General features: G+C 49.4%; 1 protein-coding gene across 1 annotated transcript; it reads left to right on the top strand.

The window, feature by feature from the left end:
• Positions 1 to 17691: 17691 nt before the first annotated feature.
• Positions 17692 to 19670, top strand: DLX2 (distal-less homeobox 2). The gene is made up of 3 exons (XM_075153949.1): positions 17692 to 18016; positions 18233 to 18420; positions 18699 to 19670. The coding sequence occupies exons 1-3, from the start codon at positions 17692 to 17694 to the stop codon at positions 19011 to 19013; spliced, it is 828 nt and encodes a 275-aa protein (XP_075010050.1). The 3' UTR covers positions 19014 to 19670.
• The last annotated feature ends 1077 nt before the right edge of the window (positions 19671 to 20747 follow it).

Raw genomic sequence — 20747 nt, 5'->3', positions numbered from 1 at the left:
GAGCACCCAGGCCATGTCCCGGATCCACCTGCCTTTCCCTGCCTCACCCCACCCTATGCAGGAATGCCTCGGCACTAGTTCATTACTGATTCAAATAATCAGGATGACTTTCCGGTTGCTTGGGCAGGTTTGCCCTTTGTAGCACAAACACAGCGCTGCAACGTCTGCGGGATCCTGGCCAGCTTCAGGATATGGGGAAGTGCCTTTGCACCGCTAAGCAGTGGAAAATTAAGAAGGAAAAGAAACACCACCTCCAGTGTCTCTATCGCTCCAACTCCCCACCCACACAGCAGACTAGCTGGGCTCAGTACCACAAGTTACTGGGTTTTAAGAGCAACGGGCATGCTTCTTCCTGCAGAGGAAACATTCTGCCTGCTCTTGGTTTCTAGTGTCCTACCTTGCTTTACCTGTTCTGAATGACTCAGGCAAGGCAGGCTGACTGCAGTTTTTACACACTGAGCTGTAATGAGTATTCTGTATACCACCAACAACTTTTAACAACGTGCACATGCAAAACCATTCCCAACCACTAAACAGACCAGGTCTTCACCGTACTCAGCTCCATGGGCCTCCTCTATCCCTGAACAAAACTGGCAGTCACTGCAACAGAGCAGCTAATTTCCACAAGAAGTTCGATCCCCCTGGGCTGGCTATTCGTTTCCGCAAACCCACGCAGACCAAACCTAGTCTAGCCAAGGATAAGTATGCATAGCTATGCTGCAGCGAGACAAGCCAAATTCATGGGGCTGTGGGTTCCTTACTTTGTTAAAGAACCTTAACTTTTTAATGCCATGTTGTCAGGCACTGTGATGTACTGCTTAAGTGATAGTGCTTAAATAACAACAACAGCATGAAACAAATAGTTTCACTCTTCAGACTGAACACAGCAAGATACAGGATGTAAAATTAAGTGCTCTGACTGACAGCAGTAAGTTACTGATCCAGCTCTTTGAGCCCAAAAGGAGGGCTGCCACTAATTGAAATAAATCCCCAATTACTGGACTCCATTAGACTCCTGGACCACTACCAGGACTGTCAGAGACAGCTGGCTCTGGACAGGGTACCTACAATATTCCAGAAAGATTTTCAATCATTTCCTGGTAAATACTCTCTGTCTAGTGACCATGGAAGATACCAAATCTTAACAGGAAGCCTAGCTGTGCTGATACGCTCCTTTTTTAATAATGGAAAAGCACATCATTTCTAAATAGAGAAATCTTTGGCAGTGATCTCAAAGAAAACAAGAAGATTTTTCTATTTTTTTGTTATTCTTTTAAATGGTAGCATTTTAGACATTGTCCCCTGATTACAATGTGACTCCCTAACTTTTCTGTTGTTATTAATGCCTACACTAGTCCTAGGATTCCTTCTAATTATAGTTTATTACAAATTTTGTCAGTTTTGTTTGTTAAGTAAGTTGGTAGCTAGGCTAAGTGTCAGATAGTGACCAAGACAGATGATCTAATGGTTCCCTTTGGTTTTTATCCTTAAAAAATGGAAAAAAAAGAGATATAAGGTCACTGAACTGAACTGGCTGAAACGGATTTCACGACACAGCCCTTCCAGCCTCTGAGACCTTAAAAAGATTTCAGTATTTGGCTCCACAGTTACATCTTTGTTTACACCACAGACATCCTGGGACTCTCCTCTGTAACCCCATGTGAGTCTGGGCGCTGGTATGTGGGACAAGACAGAGCCTGCCAGTGGTTAAGCCTGAGAGACAAGAGTGAGCTTGAATGAGTCTGTCCTGGAGTCAGCCCCAACTGGCTCTAAGACCCTGCCAGTGCAGCGCACGCAGCTCCTGTTTCCGTGACTCAGTGCTTCACCCACTACTCCTGGGCAGGCTCTCTAGCAACACGGGACAAGCGGGGCCCTCTAAACTAGATACAGATGAGGAGGAAGACAAAGAGGTGCTGCGACACCAACAAGATGTCTGTGCTTCAGTCAGAGTTGATAAGCACTAGCACAGCTAACTGGTAACCAAAAGCAAGTAACTGCTGCTGTAACAAACAAGAAAGTAAGCTGCAAGTAGTTTGAAAACTGTGCTCCTTCAAACCATTAGCTTACTAGACCCATAATCCAGATCGTCAGTGGTGTTGGAGTACAATAAAAGCAAAGCTAAGAAAAATTAGGCATTTCCTTAGAAATAGGAAGGGGGTGACATGTTAGCAAATACGTAAGAGAGCAGCCTTGGTAATCAGGCAACACAGGTATTTGCAAGTCCTTTTCTTTCACATGGGAAGAGGCTAGGGAAAGCCTAGGGAAAGAGGCTAGAGCTCCCACGTTGGCCCTACTCCACCAACCAGAACAACCTCAAAGACACTGGGAAAGCCGTGGTGTTTCCAGTCTGTACATTGTACTCCCAAATCTACAGTGATGCTCCTGAATGGTCAGTGACACCCCCAAATGGCCAAGAATCTGGCCCATAAAAATCAACAGCGAAGGTAGGCAATCACAAGAAACCACTAAAGACACAACTACGTAACTCACCCAAATACCAAGGGAAAAAGAAAATGTTTCCTAAAAATTAAAAAGGGGAACCCTTCTTAAAGAATACATACATCCAACATCTCCCATCCTGACCCAGAGGACACACTTCTCCCTGAAATATGAGTAATTTCAAGTTAGTCAAGTCTCTAATTAATCCATTGTGTAGAATTCATCAACTCTGGTGTTTTTCCAGGCATAACGTTATTCGGAATTACAGCAAAGGTATCCAAGTTTCATTACACTTTTAACACAGTTCTGCATTGCTGGCTCCAAGTTTTTGTAGTCTCATATTACTGCTCCCCGTGTCTCCCAAGAGCTTTGTTCTCCAACTGTTCTGACCTGACAAACAGCCCCCTCCTCTCTGCCTAATGTGTCACAGGGGAGCTTAGATTATCCATCCTATCTTGTTTTGAGGTGCATCTTCCCTCCTGCAAAAAAGCTGCTTAAACAAAAACAATCAGGCCTTATTCACTTAATAAAGACTGTTTTGAGATGAATATACATTGTACAATGTGGACTGTTGCATTCTTGCAACATAAGCCACTTCTCTGAGTCTTCTGTGCTGCATCCATATGTGGGATGTTTAGTACAATGGCCTCATTGTAATTACACAACTTTGGCCTTGTGTTGGAAAAAACTGAAGAGAGCTTCCAGAATTGCAGAAAGATCAAAGGTTGAAGCCAGGCGCTAATGACCTAATAGGCAGAGGTCTAAAAGTCAGCAAATCCCCTAACCCTGGAGGACAGCTCTTAGTACACTTGCTGCTGTTTTTGGATTACTACTGCATTTTTTGCTTCTTCTCAGCTCTCATTCCACATTTTTGTAGCAGATCTACAGATTCCCTTATTTCCTTAAAGTGTAAAAATTAGGATCCTAGAACTTTATTGCTTCTCACTCATTGCTCTTTTACAGTCATGCAGTGACCTCATTTGAGGCTTTTGTAGGAGCCTTCCAAAAAGCAATGTGAAACTGGCGTTTCAGCCAACAGCAGTGGTGGTTGCCTGACACTACTACCAGCACCTCAGTCAGTGTTGGAAGCAAGCTTATTGACCGCTGAGTACTGCTTGTCAGTTTGAACACTGACTATCAGCAACAAAAAAACCCCAACAAAGTCTTAGTGGCTAAACAAAGAAACAAATACCCAAAGAAGTCTCTTGTACAGTTAAACTGAAGTGCTCGTACAGCACATAACTAAATATACATGCTACCACTACCTATTTTTAAGCTGCACAGGAAATAGCAAGCTATTATTTTCTGCTGCATAGCTTTCCCTGTAATATTAAGATGTTAATGTTCTCTGTCTAATGTAAAAGGTGTTAAGGCTCACCGATAATAAGAACTGTGGGGTGGAAGATAAAGTTGTCATAGACTCTCGTCGTTCTCAGGGTAGCACTAGTGTGTTTGAATGACCTCACCTGTAAGTTTCCTGAATGCTCCAGACTATTTTGTAAAACAGATTCCTGATTTTCCAGACAGAAGAAAGTGTTTTGGAGAAATTACTGTTCTAAGTTTTTATAGCTGCAGTCATTAATTATTTTATTGTTGGCTTTAAGTCAAGCCACTGTTTTGCCTATATATAGACACATGCTGTAACGTCTTTGATTCCATTGCAATAACTAAGATGTATTTGAAGTAAACATCATTGATATGCACAAGAAAAAGGGGAAAAGTGCTATATATCTATATAATAGAGAATAAGCCATTTAATTTTATAAAAGGAACTTTTTTGAATTAGAATATTTGTAAAAACCGTCACTCTCAAATCATGATCAAGCACATTTTGGAGGTATAAATCCAGGTAATCTATGTGTACTAGACAACTGGAAGCATCAGGTAAGAAGGATAAAACTTCTTTTAAGGAATTTGGCAGATGTATCCTAGGTAACTAAGGAAGAACAAGTTTAGAAAGTTTCTGCTCCTTGTTGTGACTGGTGCTTAGTCAAAATTGGCAGTAGCTAAACACAGCAAGCATTAGTGAATACTCAGGCTCAACAGCTAAGACAATATTACACCAAGGAACACAAGGAAGAAGTTAAACAGGCAGCCATCCACTCACACACACATCAATCTCAATCTCTTTGATGACTCGGCCAGTACTTAGCACTTCATCTATGATAAGCAGTGTATAATCTTGTGGCACAATGGTGTAGCCTGTTATTTCTGTAGGTCTTCTCTCAGAAGTTTTACACAACCATGAAGCAGTGTTGTGGAAAGCATGCTGGCAGCAATACAAAGATTTCACTGATGTGAAAGCCAAAGCCTTTATTATAAGCTGGGTGGTCAGGCTGCCAAGTAATGCTGTTTGTTAATGCTGTGCATTATTAAACACTGTTCCTCTATGCATGATCTTTAAAGCTAATACTGTGTTTGACAGAGCAATATGTAATAATAATAGATAATATTTGAATGAAGTAATCCATAAATTGATAGCTATGCTCTGCTACCCTAAGAAGGGATTCTACTGAAATGTAATTCCCAATTTACAATATTCAATGCTAGAGATATGAAATAAGTAGAATTGTTACCACCTGTCAAATCAAAACAATTTTCAAATCAGGTGGGGTCCAGATCTTTGCCTCGGAACCCATTGGTAGAGATCATATTAGAGATCTGTGACAGTGCATTGCTCGTTTTAATTTTCCTGTACCTCAGAAGAGGTCATAGCATTATGAGGCTACTGGAGATCAGCTCCATCTCACACAATGCAGTAGATTTTGCAAAAAAAACACCAAGGGGGAGGAAAAGAATGGAGACTAGGAAAAGCCTGCACAACCATCACAAAACAAGTAGGTTTCTTCACCTCCTTTCACTCATCCTTAATGTCCCCATAGTGCACAAGTCCCACTGGCTTTGCCCCACTTGTCCCCATAGGCCCAGTGCCCTGCCAGGGTGGACACTGGAGCAGCTGGCCCCACTGCGGAGCAGGGAGTGTGGTGCAGAGCCCTCCTCTGCAGCTGTTTTGGCTGGGTGGGAGGCTCTCCCGTGGCTCCTGCCCAGCCTATGCATGCACCCAGGGCCAGAGGTGGCACCCCAGGGAGGTGAGCCCCCGCAGGATGGGGTGCCCAGTCCCTGTGGCTGTACCCAGCTCACATACCCCCTACCCTAACTCCAGAGCTGGTTTAGCATTGAAAAAATGCTTTTGCCCCAAAACTATGCTGAACACGACACACAGACAGACCAACAAAACCATTTAACTTCACAATTTCTGTATTCAACATGTTACATAAGAGCACATACGAAAATCTGACAGAGGATGTAAGCTGTAGACCTTTACGCTATATTCAGATGATTTTCCTAAGTCTTGTTCTCACAGAAGACCTGATGCCCGAGCTTTGGGAACATCTCAGAAATTAAAAGTTTTTCAAGCTCAGGTGAAGTACTAATTTAGGAAACAAGCCAGGAGAGGAAGATTTTAAGGTAACATTTATAAATCTACAGTGCAGCCAAGTGGACACATTTAGAAAGCACTTATCCATTAATCAGCTTGTCACAATACTGATGTTTGTGCAAGAGATGCTGCCATGCTCCAGTGACAGAAAATACAAACACACCAGACAGATTTGGTAACAACATGGTTGAAGTTTCATGCAGAAGAAAGCTCAGGCATTGCTATTCTTCTAAGAATACCTTCTAAGAGCAAATACCTGATGCAAATAGGGAATTAGCCAGGGATATTTCTCTTCATGAATGCTGTGCACAGATTAAGTCCAAACACTACCTTCAAGCAACCTCCTGAAGGAACTGCATTAAGTCTGCAAGATAATTGCTATTCCCTCTGCAGGTTCTGAGGATGATTGCCTGAGATTTCCTGATATTACCCTTAAGCACAGTTTAAAGCTGCTTGGCAAAACTGTTAAAACTATTTTTCACAGTTTTCATGAAGACTATTGTGGTTTACACTGACTCCAATTTCAATCACGCATTTTCAATAGCGCATAATAGGAGGGAGTAAGGATGCAAAAGTATAACCACTGTATTGCAAAAGAGATTTTTCTGCCAGCTTTCATAAGTATACAGCTGTACTTTTCACTTTCAAATACCATCACCAGGGAGAAAGCCCAAAACCTCCTGTTAAAACTGCAAATGCAAATCCCACATTTGTGTATGTGGATGAACTGAGTATTGTTATATATCATTGTGCAATTAAGCAACAGATATGATGTACATTTGTTTTTAAAATGTCATGTTATATTTAACTGCTTCCTTAACAACTCCCATGAGAATGTGGCCCACCCTTACAATAAAAAAAAAAAAAAAAAAACAGTATAAGAAAGAATGGATACAGCAATGAGAATTTAAGATTAACAGAATTTCAAGAGATGATGCATCACTTCACTGACTTCCTGGCTTAGCAACAGACACTAGACTTGTGTTAAAGACAGTACATCAACTCCATCAGGTGAGCTGCTGTCAAAAAAGAAAATGCATGAGAAGCAACAAGAAAACACTAGTTGTCAGACATGTCACCTGAAAAAAGGAAGGTCCAATTTATTTACCTCCCTATAATATGCTTAAGTAACTGCTGGGCAGCACATCAGGCAAACAGGACAGAAGCTGGCACAACAGCTTATTTACTTACCTTTGCTATCAGTTCACCAACGGTAATACATTTGTTGGAGCTTGGTATTTCTTTGAAGAACTGCTAATTACCATGCAAGGTTATTATTAAGTCTCTGCAGAGCTCTAAGAAACTTAACTAGTTAACTAGGTCATGCAAACCAGGGATCAACAAAAATGCATTTTTGTCTTAAAGACAGATACTCTTACAAACTGATAAATCAGCTCTATCCAATCCTCCCCAGAACAGTGAGGACACTTTTAGAATTCAAAAATATTTAGTGTCTTCTTCGCACAATAACAAAAATGAAGTTCCGTAACAGTAAAGCAACTCTGGTTCAACTTAACAGTGTTTATGCTTTATGTTTTATGTAATTAAAAGCAAATCTCTGGACTGCAAAACACATTGTTCCCCCACCCCGCCTGAGTGATGACAGTGCGCTCTCCTTCCCGTTTCCCCTCCAGAGCCAGGTAAGTTTCACACTCGACAGTGACCTCTTCTCCCCTTCCCAGCTCCCCAACCATTGATACAACAACAGAATTTCACATTTACAGGTATGCTATGTGAGTACCAACTGGCAGTCACAGCTCGTTACCAGTTAGAGGAATGCTTCCTGTCCTACCTACTTTACCTTTCTAGAGCTCGCCAAGAAAGGTCTGGCTTCATCGCTGGATGAATGAAAGGTGAAACACAGAATTTCCTTTTCAGACAGGGGCCTGGAGTCTCCCTGCCAACACAGCTGTGCTGGCACAAACCCGGTGGAAATAAGCCGTCTCCTGGAAAAAAGCTTTTTTCCTGACAATATGGCTAAGAAGACACCTTCCTATCTGTCTCTGCTCCTGGGTTTTGTCAAGACTGGACCAGCTAACATAGAGGCCAATAACCTGGACAGGCAATGTGCCCCACCCTGTTTTTCTTTCCCCATTCAAGCTGGCTGACGACATGGCACATATCTTTTCTGGTCAGAGACAGCAACATCCAAATCCTCATTCTCACAGCAAGCTGGGAGCTGCTATACTCCAACCACAGCACCGCTGCATTCTTGTGCCACACAGACACACACACAAAGACGAAAGAGCCATGCCAGCAGTGCCACACTGTAGGTTGTCGGCCTGAGACCACATTTCTTATTGCTGCCTTCTCCTAACCGTTTACAGGGCCAGATATACAGAATGAGATGTAGTAAGTGACCTGGACCCACCCAGGCAGGAACGCCATCTCCTGCCTCATTCCCACTAGGGAATGAGGAAAGGATAGGATTCATAATCTCTGGGCAGCTGGCTCTCTCACTGAAAAATTGCACTAGTTATTCCTCATTCCAGAAGGATATGTGTATGCAGGAAGAAAAAAGGAAGGCAGCAGCCAAAGGGACATAAAAAGTATTATGAAGTAAGCGTGCAACTCATATACTATATAGTTTATGTCTGAAGGGCAATTATTCCTCCAATAGGTGCTGCCTCACATTGTTCAAGAGCAACTGTTCACAGTTCTTCAATTAGAGCACAAAAATCCCTTGCTTGTAAGGTAGCCTTTTCCTTTGCTGCAGTGCACTTAGTAATGCAGTTACTCTTCCAGCACTAAGATCCGTACAACAGGATTCTCGATTAGCAGCACCGCAGACTCCTTACAAAATCTGACCACTCCCGAGTTCAACAGCCCAGTTCTCCATGCATCACCTTCCCAGCTCACACACCTTACAGCACACACTGTACTGCAACTCCAGCCTTTCAGTTCCAGAAGCACTGTAAAAGTTTTATCTACTTGGTGATCAGCTTTCATCACTGGATCACTTCACATCACTTAATGTAAGAATGGAAAGACTAGGTCCGAGTCAAGATTTGCAGTCTCTGGATACATAAGAGTCCCATTGTTTTGAACAGTGGTAGCCCCACTAACAACTCCATCAGTTTTGTCTTTCATGCAAAGCTACCTTTGATGGCAGTGAGCCAACTGACTAAGCAGGCAGTGGTAGCAGCAGTATGATTCTGGCCTGGTGGGCACCTTGCATATACTAAAGTGGATGAGAGCATATGCCTCCTTTATAAAAATCCTTTCACACTGGTCATGAAAACCATAGATACAAAAAAGCTAACTTGTATTTCCACATAGAACACCCAGAAGGCATAGCTTGTTGGAAAAGAGAAAACATTTGTCTCCCGTTTCAATAATAAAAGCATATACAATCATATAGATTTGGGTAGCATGTCCTCATGGACAAGAATAGACTTAGCTTATATGTTAACTCAGTGCTGCACTCCAAGCTTAATTCTAGAGTAGTTCTTCTTAAGAAAGTAAGTTCACATTCCCCAACTCCCAAGGAAACATCTCTAGGTGAAATGCCAGTCATCTGTTCTTTGCAGCATAATTACTGTAGTTATTTAGACAAGTCTGGTCTACAGAGCTATTTAAAGTAGGATAGACAATCCAAGCCTGGAAGCTATCAGATAAACAAGGCTGCAGAATGCTGACAGTATTGCAGCATTCAATTCAGTAAGAAAAGGCAAGTGTGACACTGATACAAAAACATAATTCACAGCTCCTGCACTGCAGAAGGGACAATCAAAAGCAACAAGTTGCTCAGGGAAGAAGAGTTTCCTCTTCAGGCTTTTCCAGAAGGCTGAATGGCCACATGCACGTAAAAAAAGTACGAATGTGGACATATGTCTGTCTGTTCCCAGCGTACAAAGCCTCACTGCATGGATTTCCAGGCACAACAGGCTACCCAAAACGTTATTGTTCCTCATCCCAAATACTATCTGACTTCAAAACACAGGCTGTGATTTTCAGAGGTGCTGAAAATCTGAAACAACAGGATATAGTTGCCATAGCTATAAAGAATCCGTAAGGAAAACATTGCTGCCACAGCCTACATGTAACAGCGTGGTCTTGGACTCGGGAGTCTGTTTTCACATAAAGTCCCAGCCCTAACATAGAGTTCCTTATGCTCTATACTTTTCCCTGCATATATCCTTGTGCAGCATCAGCCACAGTCTAGTCCATCACATATGGTACGTACAGAGTTTTGGGATACATATGTTATTCAGAAGCCAGGGTGTACATTTTATCATCGTAGCTATTCTCTGCACCAGCTTCCTGCATGGATATATTTATTTCGCAGAATGCCTCCCTTCTGTTTAAATTAAACTGCTTCCACAGTAGGATACCCTAACAGCCCAAAAACATTACATTTACTTTCACACCTTAGTTTATTCGATGCCACCAGCCCTGTTCAGACAAGCCCTTAGATAAGTATGCCCCTTCACTTTCTTAGTCAACATGCAAACCAACTGTAGCAGGCTTTTAAAAGTGGGCAGAAAATTACCTTTCTGAATAAATTCTTGTTCTAATTTGAGAGACCAAATTGCATTCACATGGAATTAATAACTGTTACTTCAAAAAAATTAAGTCTTGTCCGTTCCCAATCTTCGGAAGTTAAAAGAGAACTCAGACCTAAAGCAAGCAAGCCAAGTAAAGCATTCCCCTTTTTCCTTTCTCCCTCCATCAGACCAGATGTTAATTGGTTGCCCTGTCAACTAATAAGCATTGGGAGTATGAAAATGAATGCTAAACCTCCAACATATAAAGTATCACACTTAAGAAATGTGTCAAGCTTTGTACTTCAGGATAAATGGCCTATCAGGATGCATCAGCATGGAACAGTGGGGACATCCTGTGGCCACTTAGATTCCTTACACTTCAATGTTCCCACTATTATTTTTAATCCATTTGTTCAACCACTTCTGCAAATCAGATGCAGAGTCACTTAATAATGTAAGAGGGCCTGAAGGCAATAGAATTAGCTTAGCTAACTTCCCACCTACCACTTTATGTAATCCCTTCTCAGCAGTTGCTGTACTCTACCTCAGTTTTCAACATCACCTCCTCTTCTGGGAGTTTCCAAGTAAAAAAAAAGAAAAAAAAAGAACATTTAAGGAGCTTGAGCTGGTCTAGGTGGCAACACTAATCCCTGACAGCCATGCATACAAGTCAAAACGACATTCTAATTTAATCTTATTTAGATTTATAGCAGCGTTCATAAAAGGCATGTAATTCTCAGATCTAGGCATTCTGCCAACAGGAAAAATACTATCAGATGAAATACATGTGTAAAGCACCTGCCAATATTGTATGCTAAGCAACCTCAAGAAAACAAAACTCTTCTGAATCTGAACACAGTTCCTTTCACCTCCTTCCCTCCAAGGGAGGCACAATTTCAGGATAGATCTGTGCACAAACTATTAGGTTGAGTGCTCCTCATGGACAACTCACTGCCCAAAACTCCCTCTGTTTTCATACTTACACGACGGACTTCAGCTACACAGCTCGACGAAAAGGTCCCCCAGCCAGTTCATGGGACAGCTGTGGCTTCACAAGTCAAGATCATCCCAACTCACTCACTTCTGATCATGTTGACTTCACCACTTTTAAAAACAAAAAGCAAATGAACTTCAAGGACAATTATTTTTTGTGGTTTGCATGTGCATATTTTCTCACTACAGGAAAAAAGATTTTCTTTTACATTTACATCTTCAGGCAATTCACCATCTCTACTTAAGCTGCCTACGAAGGCTGGGGATAGCCAGTGCCAAATCCCAGAGCGTATGTCCAAGTGTTCCTGTGAAGAGGCTCTGCAATTTGCATGGCCCACAATTTGAGTCCATTTAGTGTGGCATTCCAGATGGAAATGCAGCCATCTAGGACTTGCCTCAAGTGTGTTGCAGCTGTATAATCCACTTACGAGGTCTGTTCATGAGTGTGTATCTTCTTTAAAGCAAAACAAACATCCCATCCTTCCAAGCAAGATGTTCATGTTTTCCAGCAGGAACAGACCTTGTTATTTGCCAGTCAGAGGAGGCGTCAGTTCAAGCAACATGCTGCAGGAGAAACTGCACTCCACGCCTCAGGCAGTTCACTGGCACTACAAATCAAAACTTACCCAAGCACACCGCGGTGATATAGCGTTTCTCAGCTCCAAATACCATCGTCCACTAAATTGAACCTTTAAAATAACCACACTTAAACTAAAACCAAAGCAGTCCAGGTTATTCTCCGTGTTGAACAGTTTGCTTGAACTGTGCTTAGACTGCACAGGCAAAGGTTGTACAGATGTTACAATCAAGGCAAAAATATCTGTTCTCCACTACCTGTGCAAAACGAGAGCTCACAATGACACAAATGATCAACTCAGCCTAAATTTGCTCCCACAAAATACGCCTCTCAGCTTTTCTCACACTTGTATACAGCAATATTAGAAATTATCTAATGATTCATCTTGAAAGTATTTTTCATGCATGCTCTTACTAAAGATTTTTTCCATCTAAATATTCACACACAAAATTCTTCAACAAAGATTCACCTGTGGGCTGAACCTGAGTTTGCTCAAATCCACTATAAAGTGGGCTCAGAACCACCTGCTCCGGAGTGTACGTGTACCTGCAGCCATGGTTGCCCAGGCTGTGGCTGGTTAACATTCCCGTATAACACTATTAAAATTATTTTCTAGCTGTTCTACCAATCCCCATCCATAGAAAAAAAAAAAAACATACAGCTTTTGTCAGTGCTGTTACTTACGATACAGCTAGTAAAGAAAAAAACAAATCTGGAAACACAAGAGGTGGTCAGAACAGCCTGAGGGGCCCTACTTAAGCACTGGGTGGGATTTCACAGCCATAAAGGAGGCAAGAGGGACTGCTTGGGCGTGCTCTGCTTTATTCCCAAAACCCACACGCCACACATGGAGGATTGCAGCTCTACTGCCTTCACATTCTGCACACAGACCTTCCTTCCCCCTGCATCTGTAGCAATAATTAGACCCAAAAATGTGCTGATATTAGACACTCATGCCAATGCATCAGGCTGTGCGCTTCCTCAATATAGTACAAGGAAACAAATGAGAAACACCTGTGTTAAGTAACACCGGACTAATCCACTATTAAAAGTCACAGTTTGTGCTGCAGTCTGCAGAGGTTTCTAGTGAAGAAAGGTGCTGAGCTGCCAGTGAATCTTCACTGAGAAAGATAATCTGAGGCCAAGACAGCTTAATAAACAACTCTGAAAGGATTTTACAGAGCCCATGTCTCCTATCACATTTGTATAAGCTGTTTACAACAAGGGGCTAAGAAAGGAAACCTCGGGGAGCCACGCAACGGGGCATATTCTTCCAGAAGAGTTTTGTGATTTTTGGAATGAAGTAATCTGATGCACAGATGGATGAGACAATAAACAGTTTTTAGAGAGGAAAATGGTAACGCTGGATTCTGAAACTAAGCACAGCAGGTAGCAAGCTTCCGGATGGGTGTTGAAAAGACTCATACAATTTCCTAAAAGCTGATATGCTTAATCCCTCAGAAAAGGCAGATTTAACTGTTACCATTACTCCAGAGTGTAATACCAGATCCCACAGGTACAATGCAAGCATAAACCCTCCTCATGGCTTCATGTGGCACATGATTTAAATGACCCTTCTATTACGAAGACAAACGCTCGGGACTATCGCATGCATTGTATCACCATAAATCCACTGGAAAGCATTTCCCATAGCCATGAGAAAAAAACTGTACTTGTTAACGTGCCACTGCATGTTACAGACTACTGTTCAATTACTTTTTTGCAACATTATCAGAAATTACAGGCCCATTTCCCAAGATTCACCACATTCCCACTAAAATAAGTGAAATGGTTCAGGCAGATGCAGATCATAACAGATAAAATATTATTAACGATTACAACGGATTAAAGATTAATCTCTTTCTTAATGTTGAGTGTGGTTCTCTTCAAGTCAAACTTGAGATAAAATATGGCCAAACAACTTGCTCTGTTGATCCCTAGGTTAAATCTATACCATATATACAGACTAAGGACGCCAGCCTTTAAGTGCTTTCACATTTTTCTCAGATGGAGTCTGTTTTAGGAAGAGAATCATAGAAATAATAGTTAATAAAAAATAAAATGAAACATACCAGGCAGAAGTTACTGTAGCCGTTTCTATGAGTCATATACAACTGGCCTGTTTAAAAAAAAAAAAAAATTAATTAATACAAACTGATCAGCGGGAGAGATGATGATTTTGAAAACTGATGGTCCTTTCTGGTGTTTGTACACACCGTGTTTAGTATACTTGATAAACAAAATATGTCCACAGTCCTAGCAGCATGAGGATGCTTCTAAAACAAAAAATCAACAACAACAAAGCCAGCTCAATTGTTTTGCAGCCTCTGGCAATAAGTGCTGTAAATTTATATAAACCTCACGAGCAAAACTTTTGAACACTGAACTCTGCAATGAGAAGGCAAGCATCTTTCTCCCATGTGCAACTGAATGACTAACATGTGTAAGATACGTATTTTGCATCACCCAAACATTCCTTCTCACAGGACATAAACAATAACACATGATCTATTACACCAAAACAAAGCAAGACTGTGCGTAGTGATAGCAGGTACACAAAACACTCCTCCTCTCTGAGTTTTACCTCATGCCCCCAGTCTCCCTGGGTCCTTTCTAATTACCCATCCGGACAACATTCACAATTCCCAAAGCAGAGGCAAAAAAGTAGAATTAAAATTATTAACTTGACATGAGAACATGAAAACACATAAACACGGGCCAGCCGAATGCCATTATTTTTTTTAACTCCTTGCTAATACCAAGACTGATTCAGAGGAGTGCGTTTCAAAACATTGATAGCAGTCGAGTTGTCTCTTGCCTCCTTCCTTCCCGCTGCCTGATGTCTTCCCTCCCCGCATCATAACCTGTTGACCTTCACAGCCCGGAGAGCCATGCCTTTATTTATACAAGTTGGTGTTTAAAACAACCACCTTACTCATGAGCAAGGTTCAAGTAAATGAGAAATAGTAAAATCTGATCTACAAGATCAGCCATGTGAATATATGCGTAAGTAACTCTTCAGTGGTCGTTCCAGCAGAGCCTGTGCCTCCACACAGGCAAAACAAACTGCAGGACCAAAGCCAGCAGACTCCGGAGCAGCTACCATGACAATTCACTTAAATTTGTGAGCCCTGCGCTAACTTAGGAAAAACAAATTGCATGAGAAAGACTATTCATATGAGCCGAAGTAAACAAAACCATGCCCTTTACTTTTTTGTGTAAGTCACCATGCACATCCATGGGGCTATATAGCACTGAAGTACTTATTTTAATTAAAAAAAAAAAAAGTATTGCCACATAGGAAGACAAATTTCCAAGGAAGTCCTTTGCATTGTTAAATCCTCAGAATTTCTGAGATAAGGTGACATGTCCTTTCTCCTTTTTTTAACTACCTCACATGCTTCAAAATGTGACTAATAAAGAGTAGCCGATTGCCCTGATCTCTGCTGACCATCACTAACTGCTGTCTGCCTCCCCCCCTTCTCTCCGGTGCCAGTCAGCGGCTGTTTCAGGCTGCTGGCCCCCATCCAGCCGCGGACAGAAACAGTCGTACAAAGATGCAACTTGGGACAGTAGTCAGCTCAGACTGCGGATTTTGTAAACCAACTTTCTTTTGCATTAAATACTAACTATGTCTGAGAGAGACAGCAGTACGTGAGCCCACTGGTACAGGCGCCGTGCCCTCTCCGTAACTGTCGCTGCTCTTTCCCGGCCCGGCCCCGGGACCCCGCGGGCTGCGCTCGCCCCGGCAGGGCCGGGCGCCAGGTACCGGCGGTGTCACCCCGGGTTCTCGGCAGGTCGCTCCTGTCGCAGGCTGTACGCCGGGCTTAACGCCGGCCCGGCCGAGCACCCCGCCTCCCGCGGCCCCGCTTCCCGGGCCACATGACACCGCCGGCGTCGTGGAGCCCCGGCCCAGCCCCGCTCACCTTCGCCCGGCGCCCGCCGCAGCGCCGCCGCCCCGCCGGGCACAGACGGACAGGCTCCAGCCGCGCCCCACTTCAAAGCGACCGCAGCGGGGCCGCGGCCGGGGCGAGGCCTCCCCGCGGCGGGGGCGGGACGCCCGGCGGAGCCGCCCAGCACCGGCACCTGCGCCGTGAGGGAACGGCCCCCCCCGCCGCGCGGGGGCGAGCGCGAGGAGGGTCCTGAGGGGGCACGCGCCGGGGCTCGCGAGACGGGGCAGGCGCGGGGCTCGCGGGGGCACGCGATCGGCACGCGCGGGGCTCGTGGGGGCGCGCTGGGGCCGCAGCCCCACCCGGCCCTTGCCAATAACGCCACGGCGGCCGATCTCTTTTTTTTTCTCCCTCTTTACCCACTTTTTGTCCCATTTGCAGCCACCCTCGCACCCGTGCCGCCTCCCTCCCTCCCTCCCCTCTCCGCGGGGGCCCACGCTAGGCACCCGTGAGATTCCCGCCCTCCCCCCGCGCAGGGACGCGGCCACCCCGCGCGTGGCAGCCCCGGGCGGCGTGGGGACCGTCCGCGCTTTAACATCCCCCGCGAAAGAAACGCGTTTCCTGACGAGCGGCTCCGCTCCGCGGCGGGACAGTCGAGCGGGAAAAAATAAAACATAAACACAAAAACCCGTTCTGAAGCCACTTCCCCGCGCCTCCGAGGCACCATTCCAGCCGGCGACGGCAGCCGCCGCCCGGCTCGGCTACCCACGGCCGCCACGCCGGTTGCTGCGGCCCCGTGGCGTTGACCCCGGCAGAGGGCGGCCGAGGGCAGCGCCGCCTCGCCCACCCGACACCCGCCCCCGATGGCCGGCGCCGTCCTCAGTGCAGCCGCAAGCCGGCAGGGACGGGGCAGGGAGGTGGGCGCGGGCGGCCGCTCGGGGGTGCCCGGCACCGCCGGTCCCGCGGCCGTGCCGGGGCCGCAACAACGCGCCGTTACCGACTGCCGCGTGGAGGGACGACCCGTGGGTGCCGTCAGCAACCGATGTGTAAAATACACGTGCGTGTGTGCCAGGCGGAGTGTCGCCCCTCTGCGGGTAACGTTGCGGAGGTTTCGCTGGAAAGCGCTCCCACCCTGGCACGGGGCGGGGGGGCAGCGCTCCCCCACGTGGCCGATCTCCCGGGGCCAGGACACTCGGGAGGGACTCCCCCGACCACGGCCCCCACAGCTCCGCCCGCCGCTTGCCGTCCTATCGGCGCCCGCCGCCAGCCGCGCCCGCGCGGGGATGCCGCTCACGGGGGGACGGACGCCGCGGGCCTTTCCCTGGGGTTGCCGGCCGGGCGGGGGCACACACCGGCAGAAGCGGCCGGACCGAGCCGCAGGAGGTCGGACCGCCCCGTCGGACCGCGCCGGCGGCGGCGGAGAGGGGCGGCGGCATGAGCTGTACGAGGGGGCCGGGGAAGGACCGGGGAAGATCCCGGTCCTGGTCCCGGGGCGGTCCGTGGCGCCGCGCAGCCCCGCGCAGGGCGCAACACCGCGGCCGCTCGTGCCCGCGCCCGGCGCCGCTGGCCGTCCCGCGCCCCGCGAACCCGCGGGATACAGCGCGGCCCGGCGCCCCATTGGCTGTTGCTAGGTGACGTGCGCCGCGCCACGTGACCGGTGTTAAATGCCGTCCCGGCGGCGCGCGGCGCCGCAGAGCCCGTCCCGCTGGCGGCGGCGGGAGCGCGGCTGCCCGCCCCGGCCTGGCCCCGCGGGCGCGGAACGCAGCGCAGCGCGGCGAGCATGGTGGCGCGACCCTGACCGCCTCTTCCCGGTGGGGACGGCCGCGGGGCGGCGGCGGCCCGTGCCCCGGCGGGCGGGGGCGCGGGATGACCGGGGTGCTGGAGAGCCTGGTGCCGGACATGCACGCCAGCCAGATCTCCGCCGGCAGCTACCACCAGCACGGCGGCCTGCACAAGCCGCAGGAGTCCCCCACGCTGCCCGTCTCCACGGCCACCGACAGCAGCTACTACACCAACCAGCAGCACGGGGCGGCGGGCGGGCCGCCCTACGGCCCGGTGGGCTCCTACCCCTACGCGGGCGGCGGCAACGCCCCCTACTCCGCGAAGGCCGGCTACGACCTGGGCTACGCGGGCGCCTACGGCTCCTACGGGCCCTACGGCGGCAGAGCCTCTCCGGCCAACAACGACTCCGGTACGTCCGAGCCCCTGCGAGGGGCGGCTCGGGGGAGCCGGGCGGCCCCTCCAGGCCCGGCGAGGAGGCGGTCGGGGCTCGGGACCCGGGGCGGGCCGGGAGGGAGCTTGTCCCCGGCGGGCCGCCCCGACGGGGCGGGCGGTGCTGCCGCGCTGCGGGCAGGGCCCGGCGCGGCGGGGACGCCTCTCCTCACCGGGGCCGCCGTTTCTGCCGCAGCAGAGAAGGAAGACTGCGAGCCGGAGATCAGGATCGTGAACGGAAAGCCGAAGAAAGTGCGGAAGCCCCGGACCATCTACTCCAGCTTCCAGCTGGCGGCTCTGCAGCGGCGCTTCCAGAAAACCCAGTACCTCGCCCTGCCCGAGAGAGCGGAGCTGGCGGCCTCCCTCGGCCTCACCCAGACACAGGTAGGGCTCTCCCGCCGCGGGGCCCCGGGCACGTCCCGCCCCGCCCCGCCGGGGCCGCTCGCCCTCCGCGGGGTCGGGTGCGGACGTGGGAGGGGGGCCGGCCCGCGGTGCCTCGACGGCCCCGGGGTGCGAGTGCGGGGGATGCGGCCTCGCCGCCGAGGCAGCGCCGGGACCGCTCGGGGCTGCGAAAGCCGCTCGTCCCTGCCCCGCCGCGGGGGAGCCGGGCGCCGGGGCGGCTCCGCGGAGGCTGCGGCCGCCTGACGCCTCTCTCCCCCCAGGTGAAGATCTGGTTTCAGAACCGCCGCTCCAAGTTCAAAAAGATGTGGAAGAGCGGCGAGATCCCGGCGGAGCCGCCCCCCCGCCGCAGCGCCTCGCCGCCGCCTCCCGCCTCGCCCCCCGCCTGGGACTTCGCTCCGCACCCGCGCACGGCGGGCGGCGCCGGCACCGCCAGCCCCAGCCCCGCCGCCGCCTTCCTCGGTAGCTACTCGTGGTACCCGCCGCCGCCCGGCGGCCCGGGGCACCTGCCGGCGGCCGCCCCCCTCCCGCAGCCGGCGCAGCCCCCGCACCACCACGGCGGCAGCGGCATCTTCTAGGCGCCGCAGAGACTGAGCCCGCGGGGCACCGAAGTGCAGCACTGGTGTTTTGGTGATGCCTGGCTCCGGCCGTCCCGGCGGAGAGGAACCGCTCCGTGCCCCGTCCCGTCCCGTCGCGCCGCCGGCGGCGGACCCCGTGTGCGCTTGGCCCCCGTGGCTTGGCCGCCACAATAACCACGCTGCGGAACGAGCACCCACCTCCCCTCCCTCCGTCCCTCTTCCTCCGCCCCGGCTTTTTCATCAAACCACCGGTGCAGAACTTTGGTTAACTTTATTTTTTATTTTTTTAAAGTTGATAGGTGCCTTTGCGGATGACCTCACTTCAATGTTGGGGATTAAAAAAATAAAATGTTAAAAAAAAGATAAATAATTTTTATATGTAGATTTAAAACAAGAGCGTCCCGTGTTTAAGTTATCCTTTTTAGCCGTGAACGACACCGTCGGGCGAGGGGGGGCGGTCGCAGGCGGCGGTGCCGGCGCGGCTCTGCCCCCCCCCCCCGGCGGGGGGGCTCCCGCCCGCGCGGTGTCTCCGAGCGGGTTTCGTGCCCCGAGGGGGCCTCCTCGGGGCGGGCGGCGAGCCGCGGCGAGCCCTCCCCTCCGCCCCCCCCGGCGGCAACCCAGCCACTGGTCCAGCCCCTGCGCCGTTTGATGTCTAGAGTCGTGGAAAAAAAAAAGGGTATTTTTGGTTATTTATTATGGAAAACTTAAACACCTTTAATGTTTCTTTTACAATAAGCAGAGATTATTTAAATAAATTATTGTTTCCATGGTGCCCGCACTGAGTTTCTTTGGGGATGAGGGAAGTTGGGGGTGTGGATCCGGACCCCGGCGCTCGCTGGGGGGGAGGGCTGCGTCCGCGTCCCCTCCACCCCCTCCCCATTGCAACAGTTGCCGCAAACCGGCAACCTCCCCCTTTCTTCCCCCATTCTCCTTTCCCGTCTACAATAAAATCTCGCCCCTGCCAGTCTTCTCGGCGAGGCCATGAATCACTCAGCGCTGCCTGCAGCAGCCCACAGCCGCCCCCCCCCCTCCCCCCCCGCCTGCTGGCGCCAGCGACATTTCGCCTGGACTGGCTCCTGCCGCCTCCCAGCCTCCCAGACGGGCCAGAGGGGTTTGGGGTAGGGCCGTGTCCGCGGACCCGAGTACGCCTGCAGCTGGTCCCCGGGCGCAGCCCTGCGCCGGAGAACTTTCGCCTCCCCCCGCGTTGGTGGCACCCAGGCCAGTAGCCTGCGGGGGAGCTTTCCTTGGGCCGGAGCTGGTGGCTGCCCCCGAGCCCCTCTGTGGCCCTTCGAGGGCTGGAGGCACCGGCTGGACCTCTCCGGGATAAGCCCCTGGAGGGCTGGACCCCTCAGGATGTACCCCTCTGGGATGTACCCCCCCAGGCTTCACCCCTCATAGCTGAACCCCTCTGGGATGTACTCCGCGAGGGCTGGATCCCTCCAGGCTGAACCCCCTTCCAGGCTGTACCCCCTCCAAGTCGCACCTCTCTGGCGTGTATCCCTCGAGGGCTGGACGCCTCCAGGATGTAGCCTTCTGGGACGCTCTGTACCCCTCCCTGCACCCCTCCGACGTAGGTTGCACCCCTCCAGGCTGCCCCCCTCGGGACGTACCCCTCCCGGCTGTGTCCCTCCAAGCTGTAACCCTGAGGAGTGTACTCCTCCGGGCTGCACCCCTGGAGGTCCTGGCGGCTGGAAAAAGTAAAGCGAGGTGGGAGGGGGGGGTCTCTGCCCCTTG

The sequence above is a fragment of the Calonectris borealis genome, chromosome 6 (assembly GCF_964195595.1).
Source record: "Calonectris borealis chromosome 6, bCalBor7.hap1.2, whole genome shotgun sequence".
In the NCBI taxonomy this organism is placed as follows: Eukaryota; Metazoa; Chordata; class Aves; order Procellariiformes; family Procellariidae; genus Calonectris; species Calonectris borealis.
This window is presented reverse-complemented; position numbering and strand designations above follow the sequence as displayed.

What these genes read in the sequence shown, in the direction of transcription:
- DLX2 (XM_075153949.1), top strand. Translation starts at nt 17,692, where the DNA reads ATGACCGGGGTGCTGGAGAGCCTGGTGCCGGACATGCACGCCAGCCAG. An exon ending in TCCGGCCAACAACGACTCCG is followed by an intron (nt 18,017 to 18,232) that starts GTACGTCCGAGC and finishes TTTCTGCCGCAG; the next exon opens with CAGAGAAGGAAGACTGCGAG. An exon ending in TCGGCCTCACCCAGACACAG is followed by an intron (nt 18,421 to 18,698) that starts GTAGGGCTCTCC and finishes CTCTCCCCCCAG; the next exon opens with GTGAAGATCTGGTTTCAGAA.